General features: G+C 46.2%; 1 protein-coding gene across 3 annotated transcripts in view; it reads left to right on the top strand.

The window, feature by feature from the left end:
• rabgap1l (RAB GTPase activating protein 1-like) overlaps positions 1-19120 on the top strand; it is a 698291-nt gene that overhangs the window by 79316 nt on the left and 599855 nt on the right. For all 3 annotated transcript variants that reach the window (XM_038795179.1, XM_038795177.1, XM_038795178.1), the window contains one exon: positions 9584-9791. In XM_038795179.1, coding sequence (XP_038651107.1) covers positions 9584-9791 — 208 coding nt within the window. The remainder of the gene's footprint in view (positions 1-9583; positions 9792-19120) is intronic.

The raw sequence follows: 19120 nt of genomic DNA, 5'->3' as shown, positions 1-19120 counted from the left end.
CTCACTGTGAAATGGTGTCCTCACAAAGACTGTGTGGTGGTCACTCCCACCTAAATTGTCATGGACAAATACATCTGAGACAGGTAGATTGGTGAGGATAAGGTCTTGTAACCTTTCCCATGTCTACCTACCCAATCTTGCAAATATGTTCTTCAGGACTCGGTAGCTCGGTTAGTAGTAGTACTACCTGGACACCTTTGGTGGTGGACATTGAAGTCCTCCATCCAGGGTACATTATGTGCCCTCAGTGCTTCTTCTAAGTGGTGTTCAATATGGAGTACTACTGATTCTTCACATGACGATGGTAATCACTTCATGCCCTAACACTTCATGGGGCCCAGACAGTATGCCACTGTGCTTCCACCTTTGCTTGGTCTGTCCTTCTGATGGGACAGGACATACCCAGAGATGGTGATGGTAGTGTCAAGGACATTGTCTATAAGGTATGATTTGGTGAGTATATCGATGTCAGGCTGTTGCTTGACTAATCTGTGAAACAGTTCTCCCAATTTTGGCACCGGCCCCCAGATGTTAGTAAGGAGACCTTTGCAGGGTCAATAGGGCTGGGTTGCTTCCAGTGCTGCTGTTGCTTCTAGTGCCTCAAGTTGATGCTGGGTGGTCTTTTGTTTTCATTCATTTTCTACTTTTCTGCAATTGTTTGGTACAACTGAGTGGCATGTTCAGCCATTTTGGAGGTTAGCTAATAGTCAACCACATTGATGTGAATCTGGAGTCACATGTGGCCAGAGCAGACCAATGCAGCAGATTGCCTTTTCCAAAGGACAAGAGTGAACCTTGATCCACTGCTTCAGATTGATTAGCTGAATATTGTCTGGTGTTTTAATGCATTAGGGTAGCCTGGAAGTGAAATTCAGACAAATCACCTTTTGTACTAAACTTGAAATTTAATCTGGATTGACTTAATATCCCTGGTTTTAGAAACACCTCATAACTGTGATCAGAACCATCTCTCAGAAATTGCTATTGTTGGCTCTGATATCAAGGAGATGTTGTATTCAACTTCTGTGGCATCTTGATGAAACCACACTTAAGATTATAGTTCCCATCCCCATTTTACAAGTAAAACAAAATGGAACTGTGCAAGGTGCGAAACGATTATGAGAATGACACACTAATTCAAGAGGTTATGACCATCATGCTGGGTTGCTTTCTCTAGAAAATAGAATGTTAATGGTTCTTTAAAATTATGAACAGGGAAAGTGTGGGAGTGGCTGCATTCTCATGAGCTCTGGTGCTACTCATCTTTGATCCTTTTTTAAAAATCCTGATGCATAACCTAGAATTATTTGATCCTAATAGATATGATCTATGCTATGTTCCTGAAAGATCCTGGCTAGATTTTGGCGCTGGGGAGCCAAGTTAAATCAAGAAAATCCTTGATTGATTGAGGTGGTCAGAGGAGGATGGGGTGGGGCCCAGTTTGCAGTGGTGGTTTCGCTGGTGAACGGGTCTACACTTTGGCCAAACCGTTGGTGTTGGGGTGATGGCTGCCACTGGAAGTGAAGTTGTGGACGACGGTCTCGGCTCTCCGGCACAGGTTATTAGTGCTCACATTAACAAATTGCGAGATATCCTTAAGAAAATGGATGGAGCGGGGAAGAGAATCATGTCAGTCAATAGGGCAGTTTCCTTGGTGGGGGCTCATCTTCAAATCCTTTGAAATCCTGCTGCATTAAAATGTTGAAAATCCTGATGGATTTGGGGAGATGGGGCCGGAGAAGGAGTGTTTGTGCGCCTAGTCTCCCAAGGGGAGCTCACGATGAATTGCCGGTCGAATTGAGAACTGGCTGCCATGCTTTCACGATCTCAATTTGAAGATCGGACGTTGCGAGTTAGGTAGTGCACATTGTATTCTTTGAGGCCTGTGGTCGGTTGGAGACTCCGACCACTGGTCTTGCTTTGTCTTGTCCTTGGTGTTCGTCGAGAAGGGATGGAGGTGGCCGGAAATGGCGGATCTTTGCCATCTGCTGAGACCTAGGTGTCATTTTACCGGGCCTTCAGAGCTGCAGGGGCTTCGATTAAATTCTGGATGTATCCTGGTTGCTGCTCGGCGATCCTGTCATGGCTGTGGCTTTCCAAGCTCGGTCGATGGTTATATTATCCTGCAGTTCATCAGTAATCCTGAACTTTGTTCCTTTGTGATATTACTCCTGATTCCTCATGGCTTTGGCCTTTCCAAGCTCTGTGGACAGTGATATTATCCTGAGGTTGGTGCAGTATTTACCTCTTGTGTTTTTTTAATCTTTCCTTGCTTTTACAACGAGGGAGTGTGATAAATGTAGGAATTCCAGATATATTGTGTTCTAGGTATTTGGTACAGTAAGGGTGAAAAGCCTGAGTTCATATGTCACTGCTGCAGTCATGTTTTTAAAATCAATCCTGATTTGAAAGACAACTATGTTTTGAAGCCAGGGGTGCGCTTAAAGCATCGTAAAAATCTTGGGCTAATTGAATGTTGTTTGGATTCAGGGATTCCCTGTAAAATTAATTAGATTTAAGCTTGGTAAGATGATGTAATTACTGGCCAACGTATCAGACATTTTGCAGAAAAGCTGTTTTAATTGAGTTTTAGATGGAGATGTGAGCAGAAGTCGAGCATCTCAGTTCAGTTAAAAGATATACCTGTAGCTGGATTAGCTATTTATTTCCAAGCTGTTCAGAAGAGTGAAATTAGCTGAAGCAGCTTTTGAAGAAATACAGCCAGATTTTCTGCATGGTTCTGACAGGATTTAGGTCCTTTCTTTAAAGCAACGCTTACACGCAGCTTCTGCTCCTTCAAACAATCGGCTCATCCTCACCCTCCTGAGGTATGCTCTGTATACCACCTTCAGCTGTATCAGCCCCAACATCGCACACGAGGTGGAGGCATTTACTCTCTGGAGCACCTCACACCAGAATCCCTCTTCTATAACTTCTCCCACCTCTTCCTCCCACTTTGCTTTGATCCCTTGCAGTGATGCCTTCTCCTCTTCCAAAATAGCCCCGTAAACCACCGATACTACCCCCTTCTCCAGTCCCCCTGTTGTCAGCACCTCCTCCAGCAATGTGGAGGCCGGTTCCTCCGGGAAGTTCTGTATCTCCTTTCTGGCAAAGTCTCGAACCTCCATGTATCTAAACATTTCCCCCTGCTCTAGCCCATACTTCGCTTCCAGCTCCTTCAATCCTGCAAACCGACCCCTAAGAAACAAATCTTTTAGCGTCTTAATCCCCTTCTCCTCCCATTTCCGAAAATTTCCATCCCACCTCCCTGGCTCAAATCTGTGGTTCCCCCGAATCGGCATTTCCCTTGACCCTCCACCCAACCTGAAGTGTTGGCGAAACTGCCTCCAAATTCTCAATGAAGCTATTATTACCGGACTCCCTGAGTATTTCCCCGAAGCTATCGGTAGCGGCACTGTTGCTAGTGCTTTCAGTCCCGACCCCCTGCACAAACTCTCTTCCATCCCGACCCACTGGGAATCAACCCCTCTGACCCAGCTCTGCATCTTCTCCACATTCGCCGTCCAGTAGTAGTGTCAAAAGACTCTTAAACAATATCTCTGTCCAGCAGGTATTCTTGAATGCTAACTGTGTTTAACAGTGGATTGAGAGCTGAGATTTCTTTGTTGTTTGAGTGGAAATAAAGATAGCTGATAAGGTTACTGTATTTACTGTACTGACTAGCATTGTTTAAGGGGTAATTGTGAGCTATTTTCTAGTGTGATGTTAAAGATATTTTCATACTGTGTCAGTAATAAAGTTTGTTTGAATATACTTTATCCCTATTTCTTGTGAAATCACTTCTGGAGCGAGGTATCCTTTCCTCAGTCTTACAAAATTAAAATGAAATATTGGGATTTCTGTCCAGGATCTGAGCCGCTGTTGGGGACTGCTCTGGGATCATAATATGGAGCACACATTTTTTTTTAGGTACCCTTCACTCTGTTTACAGAGAAGATGAGTGGATAGATGGTTTGGTGTAGAGGTGGTTGGTAAGGCCTTGTAAGTCCTCATTGTGTGTGAGGAAAGCCCCTCCATTAGACCTGTTGGTGTTTTGTTTTCCGTCTGTATTTTTGTTATTTTGGGATTATGGAATTCTTGCTAGCTGCCTTTGAAGGTACAGTCAGACTATGCATCCTGGAGAAGACTGGGTTCCTTTTTTCCCCACTTTTGTGGTTAGTGCCTCTGGGGGTGTTTGCAGTAGGCGGAATATGTATTAGTGTACACCCGGGTGTGGTCGGTTAATCCTCGGATATCTAGCCTTTTTTGCGTTGGCGGTGTAAGATTGCATGGGGAGTCAGGTGCTTACTTCCACTTGATCTTATATAGGGATTTCCGGACTGTCATCCTCCTTCAGGCTTGGGCTCCCATGAGAAAGCAGTGTGCTTTTTCCGTAGACTCCCTGCAGCGATGAAGGAGACCATATGGCCATCGAGTCTGTGCTGACCCATCATGACTTCATTGTAAGCAGTCTGTGGATTTTAAAAAAAGACTCAGAGGTTTGAAGCCCAACTGTAACAAAGAAATTTAGAAGAACCATTGGTTAAGGTAGTAACTAATAAATCCAAGGAGGAATTCAGGGGAAACTTCTTTCATCAGAGAGTTCTGAGAATGTGGAAGCCACTACCACATGGAATGTTTGAGGTGAATAGCATAGATGCTTTTAAGGAGAAGCTAGATGAGTCAATGTGGGGAAAAAAGAATAAAAGACTATGCTGATTCGGGTTTGATGAACATAGAACATACAGTGCAGAAGGAGGCCATTCTGCTCATCAAGTCTGCACCGGCCCACTTAAGCCCTCACTTCCACCCTATCCCCCAAACCCAATAACCCCATCTAACCTTTTTTTGGACACTAAGGGCAATTTAGCAAGCCCAATTCACCTAACCTGCACATCTTTGGACTGTGGGAGGAAACCGGAGCACCCGGAGGAAACCTACGCGGACACGGGGAGAACGTGCAGACTGCACAGACAGTGACCCAGCAGGGAATCGAACCTGGGACACTGGCACTGTGAAGCCACAGTGCTAACCACTATGCTACCGTGCTGCCCACTGAAGTAGGTGGGAGGAGGCACATTTTTATTTGCTGAGCATTTTTATTTATTTGACAATACACATGCACATTTTTTAAAGTCATTGTCCAGTTTGTCACATTTCATCTTTGGGAATATCTGCATATTTAGGTTGAGTATGAGCATATGAGTTTCTCCTTGGAGAGGAGAAGGGTAAGAGGAGATTTGATAGACATGTTCAAAGTCATCACGGGAGAAACTGTTCCGGCTTGCAAAAGGATTGAGAAAGAGAGCGCACAGATTCAACTTGACTTGCTAAAAGAATCAAATGTAATATGAGAAAGACTTGGCTCCAATGTTGCTACATCATGATGTCACAAAATATATCAAAGGGAGGTAATTACTTGATGCATATTGGATCGGACTGGATTGGATTTGTTTTATTGTCGCATGTACTGAGGTACAGTGAAAAGTATGTTCTGCATACAGTCCAGACAGATCATTCCATATAAGAAAGAAAAACATGGGTCATACATAAACACACAATGCAATACATAGACATAGGCATCGGGTGAAGCATACAGAGTACAATACTACTCAGTAGAGAAGATGTGTGAAAAGATCAGATCAGTCCATAAGAGAGTCATTCAGGAGTCTGCTAACAGCGGGGAAGAAGTTGCTTTTGAACCTATTAGCTAGCGCCTGTTCTCAGACTTTTGATCTTCTGCCCGATGGAAGAAGTTAGAAGAGTGAATAACCCGGGTCGGAGGGGTCTTTGATTATACTGCCCGCTTTTCCAAGGCAACGGGAGGTGTAGACAGAGTCAATGGATGGAAGGCGGGTTCACATGATGGACTGGGCTGTGTTCACGACTCTTTGTAGTTTCTTACGGTCTTGGGCTGAACAGTTGCCATACCAGGCTGCGATGGAGCCAGATAGGATGCTTTCTATGGTGCATCTGTAATAATTGGTAAGAGTCAGTGTGGACATGCCGAATTTCCTTCATTTCCTGATGAAGTATAGGCATTGTTGTGCCTTCTTGGCCGTAGCATCGACGTGGGTGGATCAGATTAGATTGTTGGTGATGTGTACACCTAGGAATTTGAAGCTGTCAACCAAAGCTGAGTCCACAAAAGATCAGCCATGATCTCATTGAATGGTGGAGCAGGCTCGAGGGGCCAGATGGCCTACTCCTGCTCCTAGTTCTTATGTTCTTATTACCACCTCGGCACCATTGATGCAGACAGGGGTGTGTACGATACTGCGCTTCCTCAAGTCAATGACCAGCTCTTTAGTTTTGCCGACATTGAGGGAGAGATTGTAATCGTTACACCACTCCACTAGGTTCACTATCTCCCTCCTACAGTCTGACTCAACGTTCTTCTAGGTTTGACACATTGAGGCCATGTCATCAGCAAACTTCTCGATGGAGTTGGAGCCAAAATTTGCCACACAGTTGTTTATGTATAGAGAGTGTAGGAGGGGGCTAAATACGCACCCTGCGGGGCCCCGGTATTGAGGACTATCGTGGAGGAAGTGTTGTTGTTTATTCTTACTGATTGTGGTCTGTGGGTCAGGAAGTCGAGGATCCAGTATTTAAAATCTCTGCGACCAGCATGAATGAGTACGCCACTACAGTAACTGACTTCATTAGTAAGTGTGTAGAAGACTGTGTGCCAAAGAAGCATGTAAAATCGTCGGCTCCAACGCACCCCTCCCTGATGAGCTCAACGCATTCTATGCATGCTTTGAGCAAGAGGTCAGCGAGAGCAAGCCCTCCACCCCAAAAGCCGTGAATGAACTTGTATCTGAGACCACCACTGCAGACATCAGAGCAGCCTTCTTGAAGGTCAACCCACGGAAAGCCACTGGCCCGGATGGGGTACACGGATGAGCACTCGGGTCTTGCGCGGATCAGCTGGCGGGGGTATTTGCAGCCATCTTCAACCTCTCTTTACAACAATCAGGTCCCTATCTGCTTCAAGAAGACGACCATCATCTCTATACCAAAAAAAAGTCAAGCAGCATGCCTTAATGACTATCATCCAGTGGCTCTGACATCCATCGTCATGAAGTGCTTCGAAAGGTTAGTCATGGCATAAATCAACTCCAGGCTTCCAGATTGCCTTGATCCACTACAGTTCGCCTACTGCTGCAACTGGTCCACAGCAGACGCCATCTCCATGGCCCTGCACTCAACACTGGAGCACCTAGATAACAAAGCCACCTATGTCAGACTCCTATTTATCGACTACAGCTCAGCCTTCAATACCATCATTCCTATGAAACTCATCTCCAAACTCCGTGGCCTTGGCCTCAGCTCCTCGCTCTGCGACTGGATCCTGAACTTTCTAACCCACAGGCCACAATCAGTAAAGATAGGCAACAACACCTCCTCCACGATCATCCTCATTGCCGGTGCCCCACAAGGCTGTGTCCTCAGCCCCCTACTAGAACATACAGTGCAGAAGGAGGCCATTTGGCCTATGGAGTCTGCACCGACCCACCCAAGCCCTCACTTCCACCCTATCCCCGTAATCCAATAACTCTTAAACCTTTTTGGTCACTAAGGGCAATTTATCATGGCCAATCTATCTCACCTGCACGTCTTTGGGCTGTGGGAGGAAACCCACGCAGACACTGGGAGAACGTGCAGACTCCTCACAGACAGTGACCCAGCGGGGAATCGAACTTGGGACCCTGGCGCTGTGAAGCCACAGGGCTCTCCACATGTGCTATTGTGCTGCCCAAGTACTATACTCCTTATACACCTATGACTGTGTGGCCAAATTCCCCGCCAACTCGATTTTCAAATTTGCTGATGACATCACCGTAGTGGGTCGGATTTCAAACAATGATGAGACAGAGTACAGGAATGAGATGGAGAATCTGGTGAACTGGTGTGACGATAATAATCTCTCCCTCAATGTCAACAAAACGAAGGAGATTGTCATCGACGTCAGGAAGCGTAGTGGAGAACATGCCCCGTCTACATCAATGGGAACGAAGTAGAAAGGGTCGAGAGCTTCACGTTTTTAGGTGTACAGATCACCACCAGCCTCTCCTGGTCCCCCCCATGCCGACACTATAGTTAAGAAAGCCCACCAACGACTCCACTTTCTCAGAAGACTAAGGAAATTTGGCATGTCAGCTACGACCCTCACCAACTTCTACAGATGCACCATAGAAAGGATTCTTTCTGGTTGTATCATAGCTTGATATGGAGTCTGCTCTGCCCAAGACCGCAGGAAAGTACAAAAGGTCGTGAATGTAGCCCAGTCTATCACGCAAACCAGCCTCCCATCCATTGACTCTATCTATAATTCCCGCTGCCTCAGAAAGGCATCCAGCATAATTAAGGACCCCACGCACCCCGGACATACTCTCTTCCACCTTCTTCTGTCAGGAAAAAGATACCAAAGTTTGAGGTCACGTACCAACCGACTCAAGAACAGCTTCTTCCCTACTGCCATCGGCCTTTTGAATGGACTTACCTCGTATTAAGTTGATCTTTTCTCTACACCTTGCTATAACTGTAACATTATATTCTGTAGTCTCTCCTTCCTTCCCTATGTACGGTATGCATTGTTTGTACAGCATGCAAGAGACAATACTTTTCACTGTATACTGATACATGACAATAATAAATCAAATCAAATCAGTTACAGAGGCAGGAACCAAGTCCTAGGTTTTGGAGTTTTGGTATGAACTTGGCTGGGAGTATGGTATTTTCCCCGAAAGTGTGTCTAAGTACCAGTCCACTTGGACTGCCCTTCTTTAAAGCAAGGCAAGCTTATTAATTAGTAAATTTCATTGCCAATATCTACATTCTACTGGAGGACATGCTCCCAAAATGTAATCGTCCCTCTGTTCTGTATAAGATCATAAAATATAGGAGAAGAATTAGGCCATTCGCACCATCGTGTCTGCTCCACCATTCAATCATGGTTGATAAGTTTCTCATCCCCATTCTCCTGCCTTCTCCCTGTAACTCCTGATCCCCTTATTGATCAAGAACCTGTGTATCTCTGCCTTAAAGACATTCTATGATTTAGCCTCCACAGCCTTCTGATTCATCACCCTCTCCTGAAGAAATTCCTCCTCATCTCCGTTTTAAAGGATCGACCCTTCAGTCTGAGGCTGTGCGCTCGGATTCTAGTTTCTCCGACTTGTGGAAGCATCCTCTTTACGTTCACTCTATCTAAGCTTCTTAGTATTCTATAAGGTTCAATGAGATCCCCCTCATCCTTCTAAACTTAATTGAGTACAGACCCAGAGTCCTCAACCGCTCCTCGTATGTCAAGTCCTTCATTCCGGGGATCATTCTTGTGAACCTCCTCTGGACCCTTTCCAAGACCAGCACATCCTTCCTTAGACAAGGGACGCATAACTGCTCACAATATTTCAAATATTCTTTATCAAGATACTGACTAATCTGGGGCTGGTGTGTGTTTCCAGTATTTTCTGTTCTCATTTCTGGAAAAAGCATGTCGGCCAGGAACTAGTGCTGTCTGTAATTACATTTGCCCTGATTGCAAACAGTATTAATCCAGGTGTCTTTTCAACAGAACTCCCTGTACCAAAAGCTGCATCACCCACTGCCGCAGAAGAGGAGAGCGTGCTGTTCAACAAGTTAACCTACCTGGGCTGCATTAAGGTGACCTTCCCACGCAATGAAGCAGAGGCCCTTCGTGCCATGGCCAACCTTTGTGCCAACTGCCAAGTTCCTATTCATGTTACCCTCTATGTGCCTAATGTAGCGGACGGATCTGTAAGGTAGGCTGGCCATTTAGTTCAGTTAAAATGAGTTACTTTTCAGACTTCACCAGTGAGATGTGGTAATTGTAAATGATGGGAATAGTTATCATTACTTTAACAAGATGGCATACAAACCGTAATCTTGTACTTGTGTGAGCTGAGTGATGTCTCCCTTGGAAGATGGCATTTATTTTTTGGAATTTGACAGTGTCCGCATCATAGATACATAGAAGATAGGAGCAGGAGGAGCCCTTTCAGCCCTTCGAGCCTGCTCCACCATTCATCCCGATCATGGCTGATCATCCAACTCAATAGCCTAATCCTGCATTCTTCCCATAGCCTTTGAGAACAATCCCAATCTATTCCATCTCTCCTCATATGACAGTCCCGCCATCCCTGGAATCAGTCTGGTAAACCTTCGCTGCACTCCCTCCTTCCTCAGAGAAGGAGACCAAAACTGCACACAATACACCAAGTTTGGCCTCACCAAAGCCCTGTACAATTGCAGCAACACATCAGTGAATGGTGCACAAGGACACCCAGGTCCCGCTGCACACTCCTCTCTCCCAATTTACAACCACTCAGGTAGTAATCTGCCTTCCTGTTTTTGCTTCCAAAGTGAATAACCTCACACTCATCCAAATTATACTGCTTCTGCCATTGGTTAGCCCACTCGCCCAACCTGTCCAGATCTTGCTGTAGGATCCCTGCATCCTCGTCACAATTCACCCTCCCACCTAATTTGGTATCATCTGCAAACTTAGAAATGTTACATTTGACATTGATCCCAGTTAACCACATCCATAAAGGATCATTTCCTTCTGTGGACCTTCTGTGACATTTTTCCATTTGATGTATGAAAGTTCTCCGATTCAGTTATGTTGAATTGTGGGCTTATTTACTGTGGGTTATCAGAGACCAAGCTCATTGTGTGTAGGACTGCTGTGATGAGTCTAGCTTCTTGGAATGCATAGAACCCCAGAAGTGCAGAAGGAGGCCATTTGTCCCATTGAGTCTGCACCAATCCTCCAAAAGAGCACCCTACCGAGGCCTATTCCCCCGCCCTATCCCTGGAACATACCCTGTGCATCCTTGGACACTAAGACAAAATTTAGCATGACGAATCCACCTAACCTGCATGCCTTTGGACTGTGAGAGGAAACCAAACCACCCAGAGGAAATCCACGCAGACATGGGGAGAACGTGCAAACTCTACACAGACAGTGAGCCAAGGTCTGAATTGAACCAGGTCCCTGGCTCTGTGAGGCAGCACTGCTAACCACTGTGCTACTGGTTGGATACAGAACCGGGTTTCAGAAGTGAATCAGTAGTTCCAATACAGCCATGACCCTGCATCCACTGACAATGTGGAATATTGTGTAGGTATAGTTTAGCCACAAAAAAATAATGAATCTAATTGCTGCCGCAACAGGTTCAGTTACCCCCGTCACCAGTAAAATGCTGGAAAGAATTATCATTAGTACCCTCACTGCTCCTGCTCACCATTCCTATATTCATTGGTGCTCAGTTCAGGTGACATTAGAAGCAATCATCCTGGCCTTGATCAGAACATCCATGGAAGTGTTCAATGCAAGAAGAGACATAAGAGTTGCTGCCTTTGATATCAAAGTGACATTTAACTGAGGATGGCACCAAGGAACCTACTCAGATCTGTGGAGATTGAAACAAGATCACAGCATTGGCTGATACAAATGAAGTGATTGTGGCTTAGAGTTATCACAGCCGTTGGACATCACTGTGGGAGTTTCTTCGAGAACTCACCTCAGCCTACCCATCTTCAGCTGCTTCATCAATAATTCTACCTCTTTCATAACATCAGAAATAGGGATGTTCATGGATGGTTCCCAGTATTTTTTCCTCACAGTCACTGGAATCAGTACTGCTGCTGATGCCACCACCTTGCAGGTTAACATATCAATACCGTGCCTACAAGTGAATAGTGAAAGTTGATTATTCTGCAGGATGTCCAACTTCAAAGCCCCTCTCCATTGCCTGCGAGGCCACGATCAAGAATATGTTGAGATACTCTTCATTCACCTGGATGGCTGCAACCACATCAATGGTCAAGAAGCTCAACATCTGGGATAGAGAAGTTAACTTGATTGTGTTCCTTCCATTCGAATCAGTATCTAACCCTTCAGCGGTGTGCTGTGATTGTAATAAGTGTGTGTAATCTATGATTCATTGCAACAACTTGACAAGCTTACTTCCAACCGTACTCCTTTCCCTTGTGTCCTGTACAGCTGAGAAGGGCAAGATGTCCTGGGAACAGCATTCACCTCCAAGCTGCATACCATCCGGAATGGAACATGTATATTGTTCCTTTGTCGTTCCATAGAATCCCTCCAGTGCAGAAGCTGCCTTTCAGCCCAACAAGTTTGCACTGACCCTCTGCAGTAAATCCCAATCACCGCCCTATCCCTAATCCCACCAACACATCTTTGGATGCGAAGAAGCAAATCATGGCCTATCCATCTTTGGACTGTGGAAGGAAGCTGGAGCACCCGGAGGAAAGCCACGCAGACTGGGAGGACGTGCAAACTCTGCAAAGACAGCCACCCAAGGCCAGAATCTAACCCAGGTCCTTGGTGTTGTGAGGCAGCAGTGCTAACCACTGTGCCGCCGTCGTGTAGGATTACATAGAATTTGCAACACAGGAGCTGTTGTTGGGTCAATATTCTGGGATTTTCTACCTTGAGCACAAGGACTACAGTAGTTCAAGAAAGCAGCTCACTACCACTTTCTCAGAATAACTGTAAATAGGTCATTAATGTGACCTTGCAAAAATCAGTCACAACTTGAGCACAAGTTTAAAGAAAACAGCATGTTAGCCCATTGGTCAGTGAGTTCCCTCGATTGATCAGTATTATCTGTTTACCTGGCTGATCTTCCTTTGAATTCTTTCCTTAATTATACAAATTTTTAATTGTGTATTGGTAAAATATTAATTTTGCTATTATTCCATCTGATTTTCTGTTCTTTTTAGTTGCTGTCTTTCTTTTAGTTCTGGTTCTGGTAATAGCAGAGTTCAGGATTTGGCAAATGTTGCTTTATTAACCAGATAGGTGAGAATGACATGTCCTTGATTTGTATTCTTCCCATTTCCCCACCGTCATCTGGAAGCAGCGAGCAATCACTTGTTATCTTTCCTAGCTTTACACCTGTGGTCCGAAATACACCTTATCACTGTTCATTTCAAATTCGTAGCATCTTCTCCAGTACTATCTTGAGTAGGATTACATACAATTTATGGCACAGAAAAAGGCAATTCAGCCCAGCTGGTCCTCAGCATTAATATCTTCATAGGAGCCACTTCCTACGCCTCTTCACCATACCTCATTAGCATATCCTCCTATTCTTTTCTCCCTCATGTACTGACTTACACTTGCGCGTATCTATGCTACTTTCTTCAACTACTCTATGTAGCAGCACATTCCACATTCTAACCACTCAAGGTAAATCTGTAGTGAAGTTATAGGTATATAACTTCTATCTATCTATCTATATACATATATATATATATATATATATAGAGAGAGAGAGGTGGCACAGTGGTTAGCACTGCTGCCTCACTATGCCAAGAAACTGTGTTCGAACGCAGCCCCGGGTCACTCTCCATGTGGAATTTGCACATTCTCCTCGGGTCTGCGTGGGTCTCACCCCCACAACCCAAAGATGTGCAGGGTAAGTGGATTGACCACGCTAAATTGTGGATTTAAGGGGTGTTTGCTGATTTGAGCACTGAGAAATAGTTGTGCTCCATCGGTGGGGTTGGTTTGTGGCTTACCAGATGAGGAGAGTAACAAGTAAGAGGTAGAAGCCTGGCCGAGAGGTTATTCGAGGTGCGACAATGGAAAAGATGGCGGAGGTTTCAGGGGTGGCGTTGCCCGCCCAGTGATCTACTGAGCAACTGGTGGACTTTCTGAATGCGAAGTTCCAGCAGCAGAGGCAAGAGACCTCCGAGGACCTGGTGAAGGTGGTGGTACCGCTTAGGGTGGCTATTAAGAGAGTGAAGCAGGGTCTGGCGGTCCCGAAGGTGGAGGTGGTGGTGGGTGAGCATGAGGACCGGCTGGCTTCAGAGGCAGAAATGGTGCACGTGGCGGGAGAAGTTGGAGGACCTGGAGAATAGTTCCAGCAGGCATAATCTCTGGATCATGGGGCTACCTGAAGGGATTGAGGGAACACAGGCCACAGAGTATGTGGCAAATATGTTTGAGAAGTTGGTGGGGGGGAGGGGTCTTTGACTGTCCCCCTGAGGTGGATCGAGTGCATAGAGCATTCAGGAGGAAGCCGAAGGCGGGGGGAGCTGTCGAAGGCGATGGTGGTGCGGCTGCATCGTTTCATTGTTTAGGAGAAGATACTGAGGTGGGCGGAGAAAATGAGAAAGTGCACCTGGGAAGGGAACATGCTTCGGATCTGCCAGGACCTGGGTGTGGAGCTGGCCAAGCAGGCGGGCTGGCTTCAATCAGATCCTCTACAAGGATGGAGTGAAGTTTGGGGTGCTGTATCCTGCTCGTCTGTGGGTCACGCACCAGAATTGAGAGTTTTATTTTGACACGGGGGACAAGACTATGGACTGGGAAGTGTGTGAGGACATTGAACTTTGGAGATGTCATTGTAGGGAATTGGACCTGCATACTGGGGCAGCTTGGTGTATTTATTGTGTCTGGGTGCGGAGTGGGTAAGTGTGTTTTATTGTTTTTGGAGAATTGCGGGTGAAGGGCGGCTGGGGGAAAGGTGGTAGGCGGTGGTGTCATGTAAGGACCACCATGCTAGCTGGTTGGCTAGTTAATGGTAGTGAAGTGGGGGTTGATCTGTGGAGGGCCTGGGGTGTTGTGCTGATGTGGGTGGAGTTGGTGTGGCGCTGTTGATTAAGGGGAGATGGCAGCAGACATCTTGGGGAGTGCCCGAGGGTGAGCGAGGCATAGACCTGGGAGAGTGCCTGAGGAGGCGTTGCTAAAGGAGAGGCAGAGGTTCCAGGTGGAGTTTGGTCTTGTGTCCACTGGAAAGGCTGTGGGACAATTGCGTAGTCAGAGGGGAGGTAAATGAGTATGGGGAGAAAGCTAGCAGGATGCTTGCGCAGTAGTTTGGGAAGCAGGTGGTGGTGAGGGGAATTGGGAGGGTGTGAAACGATAGGAGCACTGAGCACTGTGGTATCGGAGCTGGAGGGGGTGAACGGGATTTTTGAGGCTTTTTACTGAAGATTGTACCATTTGGAACCTTTGGTGAAGGATGAAAGGATGAGGCGTTTTTGGACGAGTTAGGCTTCCCGAATATTGGGAAGGTGAAAGTGCAGGGGCTATGGGCCCTGATCGGGTTGAGGGAGGTAATGGAACAAACAAAGAGCAAAGAAAAATTACAGCACTGGAACAGGCTCTTCGGCCCTCCAAGCCTGCGCCGATCCAGATCCTCTATCTAAAACTTCCGCCTATTTTCTAAGGATCTGTATCCCTCTGCCCTCTGCACATTCATGTATCTGTCTAGATACATCTTAAATGACGCTATCGTGCCCGCCTCTACCAGCTCCGCCGGCAATGCGTTCCAGGCACCCACCACCCTCTGCATAAAGAACTTTCCACGCATATCTCCCTTAAACTTTTCCCCTCTCACCTTGAACTCGTGATCCCGAGTAATTGAGTCCCCCACTCTGGGGGGGAAAAAGCTTCTTGCTATCCACCCTGTCTATACCTCTCATGATTTTGTAGACCTCAATGAGGTCCCCCCTCAACCTCTGCCTTTCTAATAAAAATAATCCGAATCGACTCAACCTCTCTTCATAGTTAGCACCCTCCACACCAGGCAACATCCTGGTGAACCTCCTCTGCACCTTCTCCAAAGTATCCACATCCTTTTGGTAATGTGGCGACCAGAACTGTACACAGTATTCCAAATGTGGCTGAACCAAAATCTTATACAACTGTAACATGACCTGCCAACTCTTGTACTCAATACCCCTTCCGATGAAGGAAAGCATGGTGTATGCCTTCTTGATCACTCTATCGACCTGCGCAGCCACCTTCAGGGTACAATAGACCTGAACACCCAGATCTCTCTGTACATCAAATTTCCCCAGGGCTTTTTAATTTACCGTATAGTTAGCTCTTGAATTGGATCTTCCAAAATGCATCACCTCGCATTTGCTCGGATTGAACTGCATCTGCCATTTCTCCGCCCAACTCTCCAATCTATCTATATTCTGTTGTATTCTCTGACAGTCCCCTGCTACTCCACCAGTCTTAGTGTCATCTGCAAACTTGCTAATCAGGCCACCTATACCTTCCTCCATATCATTTATGTATATCACAAATAACAGTGGTCCCACCACGGATCCCTGTGGAACACCACTGGTCACAGTTCTCCATTTTGAGAAACTCCCTTCCACTACTACTCTGTCTCCTGTTGCCCAGCCAGTTCTTTAGCCATCTAGCTAGTACACCCTGGACCCCATGAGACTTCACTTTCTCCATCAGCCTACAATGGGGAACCTTATCAAATGCCTTACTAAAGTCCATGTATATGATATCTACAGCCCTTCCCTCATCAATCAACTTTGTCGCTTCCTCAAAGAATTCTATTAAGTTGGTAAGACATGACCTTCCCTGCACAAAACCATGTTGCCTATCACTGATAAGCCCATTTTCTTCCAAATGGGAATAGATCCTATCCCTCAGTATCTTCTCCAACAGCTTCTCTACCACTGACGTCAGGCTCACCGGTCTATAATTACCTGGATTATCCCTGTTACCTTTCTGAAACAAGGGACAACATTAGCAATTCTCCAGTCCTCCGGTACCTCACCCGTGTTCAAGGATGTTGCAAAGATATCTGTTAAGGCCCCAGCTATTTCCTCTCTCACTTCCCTCAGTAACCTGGGATAGATCCCATCCGGACCTGGGGACTTGTCCACCTTAATGCCTTTTAGAATACTCAACACATCCTCCCTCCTTATGCCGACTTGACCTAGAGTAATCAAACATCTATCCCTAACCTCAACATCCGTCATGTCCCTCTCCTCGGTGAATACCGATGCAAAGTACTCATTAAGAATCTCCATTTTCTCTGACTCCACGCAAACTTGCCTCCTTTGTCCTTGAGTGGGCCAACCCTTTCTCTAGTTACCCTCTTGCTCCTTATATATGAATAAAAGGTTTTGGGATTTTCCTTAACCCTGTTTGCTAAAGATATTTCATGACCCCTTTTAGCCCTCTTGATTCCCCGTTTCAGATTGGTCCTACATTCCCGATATTCTTCCAAAGCTTCGTCTGTCTTCAGTCGCCTAGACCTTATGCATGCTTCCTTTTTCCTCTTAGCCAATCTCACAATTTCATCTGTCATCCATGGTTCCTTAATCTTGCCATTTCTATCCCTCATTTTCACAGGGACATGTCTGTCCTGAACTTTAATCAACCTCTCTTTAAAAGCCTCCCACATATCAAATGTGGATTTACCTTCAAACAGCTGCTCCCAATCCACATTCCCCAGCTCCTGCCGAATTTTGGTACAGATGGCCTTCCCCCAATTTAGCACTCTTCCTTCAGGACCACTCTCGTCTTTGTCCATGAGTATTCTAAAACTTACGGAATTGTGATCACTATTCCCAAAGTAATCCCTGACTGAAACTTCAACCACCTGCTGTCCGGGCTCATTCCCCAACACTAAGTCCAGTATGGTCCCTTCCAGAGTTGGACTATTTACATACTACTCTAGAAAACCCTCCTGGATGCTCCTTACAAATTCTGCTCCATCTAGACCGCTGTCACTAAGTGTATCCCACTCAATGTTGGGAAAATTAAAATTTCCTATCACCAATCATCATCTTTCTATCCTCTATCCTCATCTTTCTATAATCTGTTTCCATATTTGTACCTCTATCTCACGCTCGCTGTTGGGAGGTCTGTAGTACAGCCCCAACATTGTTACTGCACCCTTCCTATTTCTGAGCTCTGCCCATATCGCCTCACTGCTCGAGTCCTGCATAGTGCCCTCCTTCAGCACAGCTGTGATATCCTCTCTGACCAGTAATGCAACTCCTCCACCCTTTTTACCTCCCTCTCTATACCGCCTGAAGTATCAATATCCTGGGATATTTAGTTGCCAATCCTGCCCTTCCCTCAACCAAGTCTCAGTAATAGCAATAACATCATACTCCCAGGTATTAATCCAAGTCCTAAATTCATCTGCCTTACCTACTACACTTCTTGCATTAAAACAAATGCACCTCAGACCACCAGTCCCTTTGCGTTCATCATCTTCTTCCTGCCTATTCTTCCCCTTAGTCACGCTGACTTCATGATCTAGTTCCTTACAGGTTTTAGTTACTGCCTCCTTACTGTCCGCTAACCTCCTCATTTGGTTCGCATCCACCTGCCACATTAGTTTAAACCCTCCCCAGCAGCGTTAGCAAAAGCACCCCCAAGGACATTGGTTCCAGTCCTGCCCAGGTGTAGACCGTCCAATTTGTAGTAGTCCCACCTCCCCCAGAACCGGTCCCAATGTCCCAAAAATTTGAACCCCTCCCTCCTGCGCCATCTCTCAAGCCACGCATTCATCCTGCCTATTCTTTCATTTCTACTCTGACTACCATGTAGCGCTGGTAGCAATCCTGAGATTACTACCTCTGAATTCCGACTTTTTAACTTGGCTCCTAACTCCCTAAATTCTGCTTGTAGGACCTCATCCCGTTTTTATACCTATATCATTGGTCCCTATATGCACCACGACAACTGGCTGTTCACCCTCCTCCCTTCAGAATGTTCTGCAGCCGATCTGAGACATCCCTGACACGTGCATCTGGGAGGCAACATTACATTTGGGAGTCTTGTTTTCAACCACAGAACCGCCTATCTACTCTCCTTACAATTGCATCCCCTATGACTATCGCTCTTCCACTCTTTTTCCCGCCCTTCTGTACAGCAGAGCCAGCCACGGTGCTATGAACCTGGCTACTAATGCCATCCCCTGGTGAGTCATCTCCCCCAACAGTATCCAAAACGGCATACCTGTTTTGGAGGGAGATGACCGCAGGGGACACCTGCACTGCCTTCCTGCTTTTTCGCTGCCTTTTGGTCACCCATTCCCTTTCTCCCTCAGCAATCCTAATCTGTGGTGTGACCAATTCGCTAAACGTGCTATCCACGACCTCCTCAGCATCGCGGATGCTCCAAAGTGAGTCCATCCGCAGCTCCAGAGCCGTCATGCGGACCAAGAAGAGCTGCAGCTGGACACACGTTCCGCACGTGAAGGAGCCAGGGACATCAGCCACGTCCCTGAGCTCCCACATTGGAGCATAACACGGGTCTGAGATCTCCTACCATTTTTAATCTTAA

This window comes from Scyliorhinus canicula, chromosome 4 (assembly GCF_902713615.1).
Source record: "Scyliorhinus canicula chromosome 4, sScyCan1.1, whole genome shotgun sequence".
In the NCBI taxonomy this organism is placed as follows: Eukaryota; Metazoa; Chordata; class Chondrichthyes; order Carcharhiniformes; family Scyliorhinidae; genus Scyliorhinus; species Scyliorhinus canicula.
This window is presented reverse-complemented; position numbering and strand designations above follow the sequence as displayed.